The 17,936-nt window shown below is 38.3% G+C and overlaps 1 protein-coding gene across 9 annotated transcripts in view; it reads left to right on the plus strand.

Moving 5' to 3' along the window:
* Nucleotides 1-17,391, plus strand: part of ARFIP1 (ARF interacting protein 1) — a 128,964-nt gene extending 111,573 nt beyond the window's left edge. For all 9 annotated transcript variants that reach the window (XM_025874329.2, XM_025874324.2, XM_025874334.2 and 6 more), the window contains one exon: nt 15,519-17,391. In XM_025874329.2, the coding sequence (XP_025730114.1) occupies nt 15,519-15,674 (156 nt within the window). In that variant the 3' untranslated portion in view covers nt 15,675-17,391. The remainder of the gene's footprint in view (nt 1-15,518) is intronic.
* Nucleotides 17,392-17,936: the final 545 nt, after the last annotated feature.

The raw sequence follows: 17,936 nt of genomic DNA on the forward strand, positions 1-17,936 counted from the left end.
TATATATATATATATATATATATATACACAATGGAATATTATGCAGCCATCAAAAGGAATGAGATCTTGCCATTTGCAACGACGTAGATGGAACTGGAGGGTGTTATGCTGAGTGAAATAAGTCAATCAGAGAAAGACATGTATCATATGTCCTCACTGATATGAGGAATTCTTAATCTCAGGAAACAAATTGAGGGTTGCTGGAGTGGGGGTGGGGTGGGATGGATGGGGTGGCTGGGTGATAGACATTGGGGAGGGTATGTGCTATGGTGAGCGCTGTGAATTGTGCAAGACTGTTGAATCACAGATCTGTACCTCTGAAACAAATAATGAAATATATGTTAAAAAAAAAAAAGATAGCAGGTGGGGAAGAATGAAGTGGGGGAAATCAGAAGGGGAGACAAACCATGAGAGACGATGGACTCTGAAAAACAAACTGAGGGTTCTAGAGGGGAGGGGGGTGGAGGGATGGGTTAGCCTGGTGATGGGTATTAAAGAGGGCACGTTCTGCGTGGAGAACTGGGTATTATGCACAGACAATGAATCATGAAACACTACATCAAAAACTAATGATGTAATGTATGGTGATTAACATAACAATAAAAAATTTAAAGAAAAAAAAAAGAAATCCTGGAACATATGTTTAAGTTAGCTGTACATTGTTAAATGTTCTCTTCTCTTCTTAAATAGTGTAGTATAACTGCACATGGATTTTTTTTAAGAAAAATAATGTTCTATCATAACAAATTTTGATGAAGCTTTTCCATTAAGTTTATAAACAGTTCTTATGTACATAGGATCAGAATTCTTATAAGTTGTATAAGAGTTTGAATTCTTAATCTTAAAAAAAAAATAGTTTTCCAGGGTATGATACAGATCCATATTTAGGACAGAAAACTATTTTATGAATGTAAAGATGAGTGCGAACCGGCCATTGGTTTAACTATAGGTTTTTGCTGTCCAGTGTCCAAAGGCCAGTGAGAACAGGGTCACCTAATAGATGAAAGGAAATATTCAGTTCCTTAACTATTCTTCTGTACCTAAATTAAGTTTTGGTTTTATTTTATTTAAGATTTTATTTATTTATTTGAGAAAGAGCATGGGGGGAGGGGCAGAGCCAGAGGGAGAAAGAGTCTTAAACACACACTGTGCTGAGCACAGAGCCCGACTTGGGGCTTGATCTCAGGACCGTGAGATCCCGACCTGAGCCGAATGTGAAACCAAGAGTCGAACACTTAACCCACTGTGCCACCCAGTCACCTCTGTACCTAAACTAATTTTTGTCTTGGAGCATAAATGCTGTCTTGAATGATTTGTGATACTTAGTATTTCCTCTAGCATCTTGAAAGTTTCTTTCTTCCCCTATTACCCTGCTGTCCATGGCTTTCTCTAGTAAATCACATACCATACTGTGCAATGAATGAATGTCTATTAGTCTGTTTCTTTTCCTAGATGTAAGCTCCATGGGTGCATCTGTAGAGCATTCTCTTTTTCCAGCCAATGATTTGGTGAACACTGATCTTTGAGTAATCTGTATACGAAGGAGTTCTTTATAAATATTTTGTATATCTATATGTATATCTATCTAATCTGTGATCTAGGTGATCATATACCAGTGTACAGATGATGATACTGAGGTTCAGAGAGGTTGAATAATTTGCCCAGTCTCAAAACCAGACCAGGATTCAAATCTAGATCTGTTTGACTCTACAGCCCTGCTTTTAATTGACGATGATGCTATAATGCTGCTCCAAGTAAGGTTCTTAAAATAGCAGAGGGAGAAGATGGTAGATAACCTTGGAAAACAGAAGCCATATTGGCCATATGGAAACCTGGAGCTATTAGAAGGAAGGGAGGCAGAGGAGGGAGCTAACACTATAAACCGTAGAACAAAAGGGCAAAGATATATTTGCTAAAGGGGGAAAACCTGTGTATTGAGAATTTTAACGTGCCATTGGATAAAGAATTAGAAGACCTTAGCACTGTTCTGAGACCTGTTGATACTGGAGCTTGTGTTTCATCAGTTGTCTGCTTTTCAAAATAGGACTGCCCTTTTTTCCCTCCTAAGGTGCTTTTGTTTTTAACCTGCTTGTCCATGATTTGTTGAAACCTATCCCAGGGAGTCAGAAAAATAAAATCTGTGCTTCTACCTCCACTTGTAGTTCATATTTGTCTTTCCTTCTCTTACTCCCTTCCCAATGCCCACACCCATGTTTTTGATAGTGCCTTTTTCTTGGCTGGTAGTTGCTTTGACATGACAGGCATATCCAAAGCTATTGCAAAGTAATAAAATTATACTTCACAAACCTAATAAAAGGCCAAGACAGATACACTTTTCTGTTTGTTATTTTTCTGGTTTCTTACTTAACTAAAAAAGATCAGTGATGGGCAGAGAAAGCATATAATAATACATTTTTAAATAATTGGCAGTAAAGAATGGAGTTAATTCTTTACATGTTAGTAGTTGGAGACGTCTTACTAAAGAACGATTTTAGGAGCGCCTGGGTGGCTCAGTTGGTGGAGCATGTGACTCTTGATCTTGGGGTTGTAAGTTCAAAGCCCGTGTTCAGTGTAAAGATTACTTAAAAATAAACTTTTTAAAAAAGAATGATTTTGTTTCAGCTTTTCCTCACATGTTTAAGCCAAGCTACTACCTAAGTATTGTTGTTCACTTAATATAAACCCTTATTTTATAGAATTACTGGGAGAGCCAATAATTGCTTTGAAGAAACTTCACAATTATAAATATATTAAAACTGGTAACTCTTGGGGGCGCCTGGAAGGCTCAGTTGGTTAAGCATCTGCCTTCGGCTCAGGTCATGATCCCAGGGTCCTGGGATTGAGCCCCAAGTCAGGCTCCATGCTCAGCAGGGAGTCTGCTTGAAATTCTCTCTTTGCCCCTCCTCCCCAAAATAAATAATCTTTTAAAAAAATGAAAGTATGTAATTAATCTAAATTTGATTTGGAAGAAAAGTTCATTTGGTAGAAATACAGTGTCTTTTTTGTGATTTTGATGCCTGTGAAGTAATACTTTAAATTTTTCTGTCAGTTAACTTTGTAAATGGTATTTATCTTCTATTGATATATGCTGTGTAGGCAGGAGGAAAGTTTTCAATGTAATCCACTTGGCATCAACTCTCAGTCCTGCTCTTAAATTTCTCTTACCCAGTTTCTATTTAAAACCTCAGCTTGTCTCTGCCTTAGTAGTCAGTGCTGAAGTTTGTTTTGCCCTTTAACAATTAAAGTATTGTATGGCATATTTTAGGTAATTCACCAGATGTTGCTGTAGTGGTTTTGCTTATGTCTGAGCTAGGTTGCTCATTGTTTGGCAGATCTTTATGAAAGTTCTTTGTAATTGAGTTCACAGTGATTTAGTGTATTTCTAAATTACTGTAATTGTTTCTGATGTTAGGTTTTGAAAATTTGTCAAATTTGTCGTCATCCTGTTTCTCCCTGGAATTGTTACCTCTCTCTTTTTTGGCTCCTTTTTAAAATCTGCTTTTCTATTGTATGTCACTTATCCTTATAACCACTTTAAATCGTTTCTAAGTTAGGACATTCATAAATAAATAGTTCAATATAGATTTTTTCCCTGCTCTGTAAATATGGAGTTATCAAAGTTTAATATTGCATTATTCTTCATAATTTTAGAAAGAATTAACTTTTCTTTCATCTCCTCCAACCTTTGTATTAGATCCTTGTCCCGAGGATATTTAAATGTAACTTTAGAGCCAACAACAAAATTAGGAAGGAGGCTAAAGCATATCATCCATACATTTCTAATCTTCCTTTAAGTGCTCTGCCATACCTTTTTTTGTTTCAAACTTTGTTTAAAAGCTTTCCAAAGTGTGTATTGCCTTATGAATAGAGAGTGAGATTGGAATAGGTAAGAGAACATGGACCTGTTTTGGGAGAAGACATTCCACATCCCAGCCCATCTGCTTCCTAACTCTAACCTCAGGCAAGTAACTTAACTTTCTGAGTGTTTTATTAACTGTAACATGGAGAGAACAGAAGCAGAGTAGATGTAAGGGTAACATATTTTCTCTCAGATGCTTCGTAGGGCCTCTGGGTAGCTCAGTTGGTTAAGCCTCTGCCTTCGGCTCAGGTCATGATCCCTGGGATCCTGGGATCAAGTCCCAAGTTGAGCTCCCTGCTTGGTGGGGAGTCTGCTTGTCCATCTCCCTCTAACCCTCCCCCTGCTTGTGCTTGCACTCCACTCTCTCTCAAATAAATAAGTAAAAATCTAAAACAGTGCTTCATAAAAGTGTCACCCACCGTATCAAAATATAATCTACCAAAAATACTTGGCTGTTTTTTTGATTCTGTGTGCTCATCGCTTCTCATGATCTGATAACATAAATATAAACCTAAGTCAAAAAAGTATAATGACCCTAAAATATTTCCTCAAACATTTTTGGCTTTTTGTACCTTTTCCTAAAAGTATAGTCTGACCTTTCCCCCACCTTACTTTCTTCTTCTCTCTTTCTAAGCCATTTCTGTTTGAGAAACTAGAATCTTTCCTAGATTGACCTTCACAAGGCCAAGTAGCCTAGTAAAGTGAACCTGATAAATAAGTCAAGTGACTTAAAATAACGCTTTTAAGTCTCCTTAAACTTCTTATGTATAGTGACAACAGTACAGTCTTTACTAAGTTTGCAAAAATTAGTTATCTTTAAAATTGTATTTGAAAAAAATAAAAAACAAAATTGTATTTGCAACTGTTTTTCTAATATTACTTAATTGTTCTTAAACATCCTGGGGACTCTTTGTGTCTTCAGTCAGAACCACATTGACGTTTATGAATACATATTGTAGTGCAAATTAGTTCATCAAAAATTTAAAGAAAATTAAGCAAAAATAGGTAGAAAAGCAAATGTTTTTAACTCATTTAGTACAGAAAGTATATTCATATTGACAATTGATTTATTAATTTATTTTTATTTCCATTTACTTTTGGTAATGGTTAATAATGGTTTGATTGGTTAAAAGATTGTTAGTTTACCATTCCTATTTAAATTTGCATCTGAGGGCACCTGAGTGGCTCAGTTGGTTAAGCCACTGCCTTCGGCTCAGGTCATGATCCCGGAGTCCTGAGATCGAGTCCCACATTGGGCTCCCTGTTGAGCAGGGAGCCTGCTTCTCCCTCTGACCCTCTCCCCTCTCATGCTGTTTCTCTCTCTCTCTCTCTCTCTCTCTCTCAAATAAATAAAATCTTTTAGAAAAAATAAGCAAATAAATAAATTTGCATCTGATTTAAGACATACTACCAAAACTAAAACTTGTACTCGGACACACTTACATAATCAGTGCTAATAGAAAAATGAGGTAAGTTATCTGTTTTGGCCTAAAAAGGCTTCTGAGATTAAAGTAACAATGAAATTATATACTTTATTTCCATAATTATAATTGAAAAGCTGTGAATCCCCAAAGGCTCTCTCTGTACCAGGGAACTGCTCTGAAGTGTGTATATATTTTTAAAGGCTTACACATCAACCTTCTCACAATTACTGGGAGAATGTTTTTGCAAAAATGGGTACTGTGTCATTTCGTTGTGAAAACTAGGATTCAGTCTTAAAAAGCACCCTCTTTCCTTGATTTCCCATGGATTAAGTTTCAGCGGGGTTGGGGAACATTTTGCATACAGGTAATGCACAGGGCTTGAGGCTTTGTTTAGTGGACTACCAACCTTCTTCAGCTACAAAAAGAGGCGTGTCTGTGTTGGGTTTGTCAGCAACCTCAAGGAGGTACGGAAACTGACTCATCAGTTGACATTTGTAGGGTTAGCTAAAAATTGTGTGATGCTCTTCCCACTTTCTTTCTTACTGTAACTTTCCAACCGTTGTAACAGCTCTCTCCAGGTATAACACACAAACCAGAGCCCGTGCCCCGCTCTTGTCATCTCTAACACTGAAACATTGAGGATTGGAAGTCAAGTGAAAAATTCTTATGACCCAAAGAGCAATAAAGTAATTGGCTAGAATCTGTTTTTGAAAATTAGAATTTCACACTAAAAATACAGAAACCCCTTATTTGCTCTGTAACCCCAGGAACTGAGGATCATCCAAAATTCAACATAAAATAACAGAAAAGCTAAATCATGCTTAGTAGGGCAAAGTGGAAAATGACTCTGTGACCCAGGTAGGTTACTAGTGCAAAAGCCTTAAAAAAAAATACCTCTAAATAGGTAAGAGTATTTAATTAACGGGCTGGTTCATAAACTTGTATATGAATTCAGTTGAATTTCATAAATCTCTAAAAGAGAAGCTAGTTTTTGTCCTTAAAAATAAATAGAAATAATAATGTTTTTCTATTGAAAGAGAGCCTTTCAACTGAAAGGCTTTTCGAGAGTCATTTGAGTTTCCAAATAGATATATATAGATATAGATAGATACACACACCTCTGTTTAGAAAGCAAGTTCTCAAAAACGTTTAATAGAAAGGAACTATAAAAATTATCTTACTCTCTTTCTTTACTATACTGCTATCCTGAACTCTGCCCAGTCTCAAACATACTTACTTGCTCAGCATTTCCATGTGTCTGCCCGAAAGCCATCTCACACCTGTCCCAGACTGAGCTCTTGAGAGCCAGCTTGCCTTCTTCTACATTCCGGCCTCGCACAGCCTTTGCCATATCAGCCTATGGGAACTTTACGCTTTCTGTTGCTCTGGGCAGAAGTCTTGGCATCTTTGTTCTTGATCTCTCACGCCCCACAGCTCCATCTATGGGCTCCACCTTCACAGTCTGTTGAGAATGCCGCCTCTTCTCTTACCACCCTTGTACAGGCCACCATAGTCTCAGTGGGTTATTGCTGTGGTAGTCTCGTAGGTCTCCCTACTTCTACCCTTGTGTGTTTATTAAAGTAAATCAGATGTTGTCATTTTTCTGCTCAGGATCTTCCCGCGCCTTCTCATCTCACTCAGAAATGTAGCCACAGTCTCTATGATGACATCCGACGTCCTGCATCCTCTAGCCCCCCATTACCTGTCTGACCACATCTTCTACCAGACCCCTACAACTCTGCCCCAGCCACACTGGCCTCCTTGCTGTTTCTCAAACACACCAAGCACAGCACCTGCCTCTGGGCTCTTGTACTTGCTATTTCCTCCGTCCAGAATGTTGTTCTTCCAGCCTCATTAGAACACTTTAAGATACTTAAAAGTATCTTAAAGCACATCCCCTTGCTTCCTTTGGGCCTTTATTCACATGTCACCTCAGACCAAGTCTACCTTTCCTATTTACATTGCCGTGCCCTCTCCTATAAACGGATCTCATATTCCCCATTGCTGCTTAATTTTTTTGCATAACACATGCCATTATCTAACATACTGTATATTTTACTTACCTTGTTTCTCTTTCTTCTCTCACTAGAATATAAGCTTCTTGAGAGCAGAGTTGTATTTTTGTTGATTGCTTGCATTGCAGCCCCTAGACTAGTGCCTGACACTAGCAGACCCTTGGCAATATTTATTGAATGAGTGAATGTAAGTAACATTTTAGGTGTGGTATTTTTTTTTCTCTGAATGTAAAGTGGGGATGACTGTAGTTCATTAGAACACTGTGAATAGTGCAGATCCTCAATGACGTTATGATACAGACAGACTTTATCTTTCATAACCTTTCCCTTTTCTAATAACATAAAAATGTTAAGTATATTCAAAAGAATGTTTTAACATAGAGGCAAAATATAAAGAGCAATGACAACAAAAAATAGCAGCAGCCATGTTCCCACCACCCAGGTTAAGAAACAAAGTCATCAGTACTTTTGAGGCCTCCTCTGTGCTTTCCCTTACCTCACCCTCCCTCTTCTCCCTATAGAACCCCTATTCTGAATTTTATTTACTGTTCTTTTTGGTTTTCTTGATAGTTTGGCCACGTGTGAATGTATCATTCAGTTAGGCATATTTTTGAGCTTTATATAAATGGAATCCTACCAAGGGTGTTTTTCTGCAGCTTTGCTGTTTCACTCTTACGTTCCTGAGGTTCATCCATGTTGATGCACGTGGGCTGCAGTTCATTTATTCTCACTCCTGTATAGTATCCCCTTTGCATGAAGAGACTGCAGTTTATTTATCCATTCTCCTGTAAATGCAAGTTTTGGGCTGTTTCCTTGTTTTTTCATCATAAAAACAGTGCTGCTATGATCATAATTGTACCTGTCTCATAAAACACACATGCGAGTTTTTCTAGGGTGTATTCTTAGTCAAATTGTTGTTCAGTAGGGTATATGCATCCTTCATTTTATGGATTAATGCCAAATTGTTTTCAAACGTAGTTGTACAAATTTGTACAACAATCAGCAGTGCACGAGAGTGTTAACTGTTTTAAGTTTGCTCAATGTAGAGGGTATAAAATGGCGTCCCAGTGTGACCATGGCACTGGGCCACGAGAGCAACCGGCTCCAGGGGTCCCAAACAGACCAGGCTCGGCCACTCGCCGCTGACAGAGACAGGTGGTGGTGAAAGGAGGAAAGAATTTCATTGTGGCCAACACATCTCAAAGACTGTCTCCAAAGTGCTGAAACTACTTCTGGGTTTATATAAGGAAAATGTGGGACAAAGGTGAGCAGGTACGTGCAGGTGGGCAGGAAAGGTCAAGGCGATAGTTGTCGTGGGGTCAGTCACATGCGGTCTTGCGGGCTCACTGCAGTCCTTCTTGCCTGAGGGGGTAGTTTCGGTTCCCATCACGGGACGTTTTGCCTGACTTAAGAGATAAGCTAGGAAGAACTTAATCAATTAGAAGTTTTGAGGGCCTAGTGGAGGTAGCTGAAGCCCCTTTCATCAGGTTAGTTTTTAATTTGCACTTTACTGTTTTCTAATGAGGCAGCATATCTTTTCAGATTTAATTGGCCATTCCTGTTTTCTCTTCTGTGAAATACCCATCCGTGTCATTTGCTCTTTTTAATTGGATTGCTTTTGTTTTGTCAGAGTTCTTCACATTTTCTAAATATGTTATACTTTGTCAGTACATGTAATGCAGATACATTTCCTCAGTTTGTAACTTGTCTTTTCACTATCTTTGAATGACTAGAAACTCTAAATTTTAATGAATTTAATTTCTCAGTCTTTTCCCTTATGGGTTTTTATCTTTGAAAAGTTGTTTCCTATCTGATGTGGTTTTGGAATATAGGTGAGGTTCGGTGGGGTGGAGTCCGGAGCCTACAAACAAGAAAGAATTCTTGAGACGTCTTTGGTGCAAAACGGTGGTTTATTAAAGCATGGGGAAAGGGCCCGTGAGCAGAAAGAGCTGCTTCACCTGGGCCATGAAGAGTGGTGATTATACACTCAGGAGTTGGGGTAAGTAAGGAAAAGGGAGCTTTCAAAAGAACTTTCATATGCTAAAGAGGACCTACCTACAAGATACCAGAGGCCTTGCCATTGTCAAGTTAGGGTTGTGTTCCCTCTTGCTAGGTATGCTGGAAGAATGTCACACATGTTCCATCCAGGAGTGGAGGGGTGGGGTGGGGGGAGCTTGCAGGATGTCAGCTTATGCTTTGTCTTCAGCTAGTCTTCTGCTCCCTCATCATTCCTAAGGTCATCTGGGGACTTTTCCACCCTCTGTCAAAGCATACTGCTCTTGGACCCCTCCTTTGACCAATCCGTAACAGCCTGTTTTCCAGAAGCTCTGAAACTCAGTCACACAGGCACAGGTGACTGAGAAGAGCTCAGTTTCAGAAAACATTTTTATGTAAATAGGAATCAAACGAGAGCTAAACCTGCAGTGTTTTATTTTACTTATTTTTCGCTGGTTATAATTAATTGACAAATGTCTTACAAGAAAGAGATTTGGGGGGCATCTGGCTGGCTCAGAAGAACATAGGACTCTTGCTCTCGGGGTTGTGAGTTTGAGCCCCACATTGGGTGTAGAGGTTACTTAAATAAATAAAACTTAAAAAAAGAAAAAAGAAAAAGAGATTTGGTCCTGAAATCAAACCCCACACTCGTGTAAGGTGAACCCTGGTTATAACCTTAATTAGAATAATCTGACCTTTTCCTAGTAGATACTTACACAGAGTGTCAATGTATCATTTTAAAGCTTGTTTTAAATGTGATTGCAATGTAAAACTTTTCTGTCTGGACATAGAGAAAGGTCAATTATGAATTAGTGGAATTAGTAGAAGTCTGTATTAAGAATGTTTTAAATTTTTTATGTAATATTATTAATTTGAGTGGTGCTGACCAATGAATAATTTGGAAGAAGTACCTCTGTGGTGCTTGAAAAATATGTTTATTTTAGAAGTAGAGAATCGTGGGCTTATAAATTGACCCTTAAAAGTTCATAGTTGGGGTGCCTGGCTGGCCCGGTTGGAGCGGGTGATTCTTAGTTCTCAGGGTTGTAAGTTCGAGCCTCATGTTGGGTGTAGAGATGACTTAAAAATAAAATCTTAAAAAAAAAAAAGTTCTTCTGAGGTGATCTGTCGAGCAGAGGAATTCCTTCTGCAGCATCCCGGGCTGTTTTCTGCCCTTGGATTAAAGGCCATGTCAAGGCAGTCAGTGTTGATAAGCCAACCGTGCCCCTGCATCTTTTCAACAAAATTTATTTGCTTAGCACACACCTTTTTTTTTTTTCATTGTGCTAAGGTAAACTTCACATCAGTTTCTGTCTGCCTTTGGAAAGGAGAAAACTCTTTCTTCTTTTACACTCAAAGCACTTTTCAAACACCAGATGTGTGGGGTTTTTCCCACACCAACTGATTCTCAATCCTGGACACCAGCTGGGTATTCCACAGTTCAATTCAGTTCTGACGCTGCCCCCACCCCCTCCACCTTCTGACACCAGTCGCAAGTCAGGTTGTCACCAGTGCTTCTGACCATACATAAAAGGTTTCCACAACCCCCTCCTCAACTTGGATTGTATGCTAGAGTGTCTCACGGAACTCAAGAAAACCGTTTACTTACTAGGTTACCAGTTTATCACAAGGGCTATTGAAGGATACAAATGAATAACCAGATAAAGAAGCGCATAGGGGTCAAGGTCTGTAAAGGTCCTGAGCATAAGAGCCTCTGTCCCCATGGATTTGGGGGTGCACCACTTTCCTAGCCTGCGGATGCATTCACCAACCCAGAAACTCTCCAGATCACGTACTTAAGGGGTTTTATGGGGGCTTCATTACATAGGCACCATTGATGAAATCATTGACCCTTCGTGAATTATTCAACCTGTAGCCACTGTCTCCTCCCCAGAAGTGGGCAGGTGGAGCTGAAATTCCCATACTCCAATCACAGTTTGGTTCCCCTGACAACCAGCTCTTACCTTGGTTTTCTAGGAGCCTTCCAGAAATCTCATTAACATAAAGTCAGGTGTGGTTGAAAAGGGCTTTTTATTAACAAAAGTCATTTCTTTCACCTTTATAGCACTATGGCTATTTCAGGAACAGGATAAGACACTAAATAATATAACAAAAGATGCTCCATTCGCTCTTATCACTTAGGAAATAATAAGGGTTTTAGGTGCTTTGTGCCACAAATGACGAATGTATTTGTTATTCTAAAGTACATTATCACGGTCTTCTTACAAGTTCCAAATCAGTTTCTAAATAAATGACATTTTATTTTACCAAGAAAAATCAATGTGCTTTGACTATCCAGTAGGTAAACTTAGATTCCACTGAAATTGGATGAGTACTTACTGTGTATCAGACGGTGTGCTAGGTAGTATCTCATTTCACTTAACCCTTACAGTGACACTACATATGCAGTTTGGTAATGGCATCCCCGATAAATGGATAAAGACCTTGGCCAGTGAATTTAGAAGCAACCTGTACCTGATGTCACAAAGAAAACTGGGAAATGGTACAGCTAAGATTGGCATGCATGCCTCGTGATACCACAGCCCTTTCTGGCTGTTGCTGTAAAGGAACAATACTAATAATGGGAATATTTTACTGATGACCTAAATGAATAACAAATACAAATTTTGGGAGGCTGTAACCAGTATCAAACTATGCCTAATGCAATTGTCAGGTCTTCCTAGAACGTTGGAAGTAAAGTCTTCAAAGATACTATATTACATTTACTCCAAAAATGCAGTTAGATTTTTGGGACTAGTTAGGGGCATATGTGCCTCTCTTGTTTGACTCTCTGTTCCCTAGCTGCTTTCTCTCTCCATTCTCTCATCTCGCAACCACCCCGACTCCTAACCTCCCCAGGTACTTGCTCCTTTACTTATCACCCAGCTTAGCCTTTCCTCTTTCCAAGCCTGTCCTCCCCCTTTTGATGTTCCTCCTTTTCACTGTGCTTTCTAAAACCCTTGTTCATTGCCAGGAAAATGCATTCTTGACCTTTTTAATAGATGTACCCCTTATATTTTGCTGCATAACAAAGTACCCTAAACTTGGCGGCCTAGAACAGTAATGATTTATTATTTACCGCAATTGTGTGGGTTGGGTAGATGGGTTCTTCTGGTTTCACTTTCAGCTGGAAGGCCTGCTGAACCCTGGGCGTAGCTGGGATGAAGGCCCTCTCTCCCTGTGGGCTTCTTGGAGGAAGGCTAGACTGCGCATCCTCAAAAGGTGGCAGCAGTAGTCCCAAGAGGGCAAGCGCTTGCCTATCAGGCCTCATTTTCTAATATTATATGGCCAAGCTCGTTGCAGAAGACTCTCCAAGGGTGTAGATAATCCTACTGAGAAGAGTGATTCTCTGGGGCCATTATCGTAGCAGTCCAGTATAATCAAATATTTTGCTCACTTCCTAAATTGCCTTTTAGAAGCCTGCTTTCCCTAACATTATCCTGTTTCTTTAATAATTGCCCTTAGGTTGAGGCTCATCATCCTTTGAAATACCCCCATATCTCAGAAGCAGAGGGCGGGGGAGCTGGAGTTCTCCTGTCCCAATGTTCTTCTTCTTTTTTTTTTTTTTTTGAAGATTATATGTATTTGACAGAGAGACACAGCGAGAGAGGGAACACAAGCAGGGGGAGTGGGAGAGGGAGAAGCAGGCTTCCCGCTGAGCAGGGAGCCCGATGCGGGGCTCGATCCCAGGACCCTGGGACCATGACCTGAGCCGGAGGCAGTCACCCAATGTTCTTCTCCAATACTTCTTGAAAAAACTTACTCTCCCCACAAGTGCCCTTTTTTTATTTTAAGTGAACCCAATGTGCTTTTACTACCCATTTATCATACTAATTTTCTGCTGCCGTGTGCCTTAATCCCTAGTACAGTGCCTGATACATGGTGTTAAATGTTTCATGTTTGTCCTTGTACCTGCTACCAGAGGTTTTCATTATAAAGGCCTTAATGTCTGACCAGGTAAATTTAAGATATATCCCTTTTAGTTCGTATAGACATTTTTTTAGTTTTCATTGTTTATTCCTATGTGGTCTTCTTAAACTATATCCCTGCTAGAATTTTTTTTCTCTTTATCAGAAGAAGAGAAAAAATGTCTTTTGTTTTAAACAACTTTTAAGTACATCCCAATGCCAGATGACCTAAGGGTCTGAGAGTTAGCCTAACCTCAAGGCTTGAGATACTCATTTCCTGGGGTGTCAATACTTACTGTTGTTTCTGGTCTCCCTTCTCTTTTCCCCACCCCCTGAGGATAGAAGCTCATGAGGAAAGGAATTTTTTTCTATTTTCCTAAGAACAGTGTATGGTACTGTATTTAATGTATGACTTTTCAATTTCCCTAAAGGGAATAGGTCAGTTTAAGAAGCTGTGTATTCTGTTAACCGTATTCAAACACCACTGAGGGCATTAATTAAAAATATTACTAAATCCCCCCTCAAACTAAATACATTCAAAATCAAATACTGAAGAGGGAAAATTATATATAAATATTTACTATACAGTATATGCTATATACCAAATATGGACATCATTAAGGACATCATCAAAATAGCTAAGATATTTTGAGGAAACAGCATTACTGAAAGTGTGCATAGTGCAGTCCCTTTGTGTTTTAAATATGTATACATGTAGAAAAATTCTCAAAGGAAACACAATAAAACATTAATAGTGATTCTCGTGTGGCAGGGGAGGGAATAGGTGCAGAAAGCATGGATCGGGAAGTTTTACTTTATAATCTGGAGTGTGTCTTATTTTTATAATATTTTAAATTTTAAAATAAAGACTTTACAAATAAATATCTGATATAAAGGTTTGTGTTGTTTGCCTTGTAGAGGTAGATGGATGGAGAAAAGACTAGAGAGACTATTTGTGTGTGTTCGTGTGTCATAATAAAATTAATGTAAATGTCATATAAAATGCCATGTCCTGTTTTTCCCTTAGCATTATATATCAGATGTTTTTATATCAGTAAAAACTATTAAAGTTCAAACATCACTAAAAATTACTACAGCTCAGTTTTTTTTTAAGATTTTATTTGAGAGAGAAACAGAGCACACAAGCAGGTGGAGGGGCAGAGGGAGAAGCAGGCTCCCCGCTGAGCAAGGAGCCTGATGCCTGACACTATCCCAGGTCCCTGGGATCATGACTCGAGCCGAAGGCGGGCACTTAACTGACTGAGCCACCCAGTCACCCCTAAAGATCAGTTGTAATAAATATTGCATTAGATGGATAAGTTAGTATATTTTATACTTTATCTTTGAACTTTTGCAGTTATAAATGAGAGCTCAGGAAAGAATTTTATTCATAAATCTTTGTAGTGCTTTGCTGATTTCTTTAATAAAGATTTACAGAAGTAGCTTGGTTTAACTTGGTTAAAACATAATCTTGTTATCATTAGAAGTACTAAGTACTTGAAAATAACAGAGTCATGTGAACTTTAAGTAAATTGGCTTTCTGGGCAACACTTGCTGCCACTTGGCTTGATTCTTTGCAGAGAACCGCAGTATTTCAAAATATCTGGCCTACTCTGTTTTACGTAAAGTTTAGCCTTAATGATGTCCATATTTGGTATATAGCATATACGGTACAGTAAATATTTATATATAATTTTCCCTCTTCAGTATTTGATTTTGAATGTATTTAGTTTGAGGGGGCATTTTTTTTTTTTTTTAAGATTTTATTTATTTGACAGAGACACAGCAAGAGAGGGAACACAAGCAGGGGGAGCAAGAGAGGGAGAAGCAGGCTTCCTGCTGAGCAGGGAGCCCGATGCGGGGCTCAATCCCAGGACCCTGGGATCATGACCTGAGCCGAAGGCAGATGCTTAATGACAGCCACCCAGGTGCCCCGAGGGGGGATTTAGTAGTATTTTTAATTAATGCCCTCAGTGGTGTTTGAATATGGTTAACAAAATACACAGCTTCTTAAACTGACCTGTTCCCTTTAGGGAAATTAAAAAGTCATCAAAGGCTCAGTGACCCTGCAAAGATGTATAGTCAGGGTGTGTGTGTGTGTGTATGAAATACTTGGTCTTTATTAAAACAGCTTTTCCTGATTGTGTGTGTGTGTGTGTGTGTGTGTGTGTGTGTGTGTGTGTATGAAATACTTGGTCTTTATTAAAACAGCTTTTCCTGATGAGAGCTACACTATTTAGTGAGGACATGTGATAAGTCACCTTATATTTCATTGCCATTGGTGTTAACACTTGGTCTTGTGACCCTGCCCTGTTCACAGGTTAAAGTGCTGCACAATCAGCTGGTTCTTTTCCACAATGCCATTGCCGCTTACTTTGCTGGGAATCAGAAGCAGCTTGAACAGACACTTAAACAGTTCCATATCAAATTGAAAACCCCTGGAGTGGACGCCCCATCTTGGCTTGAAGAACAGTAAAATCACACCCGGGGGAAAAAAAAAAAAAGAAAAGTCACGTCATTATATTTCTAAACAAACCTAATAAGAATTAAGCAGAGTTGGGTTAAGATTAGGGAACTGGTGACCACAACCATTGTAGTGATTCTTGCACAAACAGCTTTAATTTTTCCCTTTTTCATACTTTAACAACTGAACTGTTAAATTTGATGGGAAGGTGGGTGATTTTAATGTGAACATAATTTCTATGATCTGAACACAATAATTTTCCTTTTTGAGAAATCCTTTTGTATTGTGAGGGTTGATGGCTATTTCTGTAGTTTGAAAACATCTAATATAGATTTGCACTGACCAGATACAAAAATTCAAGATTTTTGGTCCTGGAAAGAGGGCCAGTTGTAGCTTTTCCAAAGGGACGTTTACATGATTTGTATCAACATCAGATATTTTATATATGAATATATTAAACATCTTTAAGAGATTCATTTTCATGTATTGTCTTAAAGAAAAAAGAAACTATTTTGCAGAGTAAAATTATATGGTGTTCCTGCAGCATCCACACAGAGGTGGCAGCTCTAATGAATGACTGATTAGCTTGTGGAGTTGTGGCAAATGCCTTTTTAAAAATGATTCTGTACTATTGTAATTTTGTTTAACCTTTTTTTTTTTTTAAGACGCAGGAATCACACTGTCATTTCTGTGAGGCTTTTGAGCTTAACAGTTTGCATCACCCAAAGTCATTGGGCAGTTATGTTAGCCATTTCTTTTGATTCATAATGAAACCTGCTTAAGAGAATTTTTTTTGGCAGGTGGACTTGGGAATAGAAACTCTTGATGGTTTCTAGAGTAGAAATCTGTGCTTAGAAAGCAAGTTTTGGAGTAAATTCCATTTTGACAGAAGTGAATTCCTAGACAGCTTTCATTGACTTCCATATGTAACGATACCGGTTAAGCCTTAAATCACAGATATGTGCCTTCTCAGATACAGTAATTGTCATTCAACCAATGTACATAATCCATAAAGAAACCCCTTTCAGATAATGTTTGGCGTGTCTTTTCCTTCCTTGGAAAGGAACACTGTGTATCAGTATTGGGTTTCTTTGTATTCCTTAAACCACGTTCAGGTTTATGGTAAAATCAACTTTTGAATTTGCTGTTTGGTTTTTCTTCATTCCTTTCATGGAATGAGAAGATGGAGGAATTTTTCTTCATTTGAGTAATGGAAAGGTAATCTGGGACAGTGTGGTGGTAACAAGAAAGGGGATTGGAAAGGCCAGTACTGTTTTAGTTGCTCAGCACTGTTGGGTTTGTGTTATGTAGTTGACCTATCCGCTGTGTGGTTCTATCAGTAATGTAAGCCTTTTAAGTATAAGTTCTCTTGATTTTTGTCATAGACATAAATTAATATGTCTTCATTTCTTTTGTGTTGAGATGAAGTACTAAAAAAATTACTGTTATACATGAACTCTGTGGACTATAAGATTTGTTATATATGTTCAAATGCCTTTTAGCTGGCTTTTTAATTAATATGCCTGTTTTCAGTGCTTAATATGTACAATGTAATGTGATTGTAAATCATAAACCTATTTTAAATCATTCCTTCCTGTATATTTGTACTCTGACAGAGCCTTATTTTATTCTTCCAGCAGAATTACTACTTGTAATAGTTCCTGTACATTCCCCAGAATGTGCCTCTGGTGTGAATTTTGTATTCTTATTAAAAGTATTTGCTGCACTACCTTGTTTCTATGGCTCTTCATAATTTAAGAAGCAACTATCTGGAAATTGTGAAGACGTGATTTGTCTTTTCCTGACTTTAAGAACAATAACAAAAAAATGGTGCTTCTGTCATTTATAACAGCTTTTCCTCAGTAAGTTATTCTTTTTCCTCAATTGGAGTCTCCCTTGGGAGTGGAACACGTCCACTCTTAGCACATATTGGTAACAGTTTTAGTAGCTAAGGAATTAAACAGTTTCAGGGACTGATGATTTTTTAGAATAGACTAAAAATATCTGATTCTGAGTAGTGGGTACATGTGCAAAAGAAAGAATTAACATATTAGCCAATTGGTATATTTACTTTGTTAGGAAAGTAATTTATATTCATTGTAGAAAAAAATTAGAAGATAATTTCAAAAAATTGAAGATAAAATAACTTCCCAAGTCAGTAAGTACTGCATGGAACCACCTAACTCTCCCCTGAAGTTACAGATTTTAGTTACCGATTATATTATAAGGTCTAGTTTGAATATCCTTTAACATGCACACCTTCATCTTTGTACT

Source organism: Callorhinus ursinus, unplaced genomic scaffold (genome assembly GCF_003265705.2).
Source record: "Callorhinus ursinus isolate GAN/ISIS: 27379988/994484 unplaced genomic scaffold, GSC_fseal_2.0 scaffold4, whole genome shotgun sequence".
NCBI lineage: Eukaryota > Metazoa > Chordata > Mammalia > Carnivora > Otariidae > Callorhinus > Callorhinus ursinus.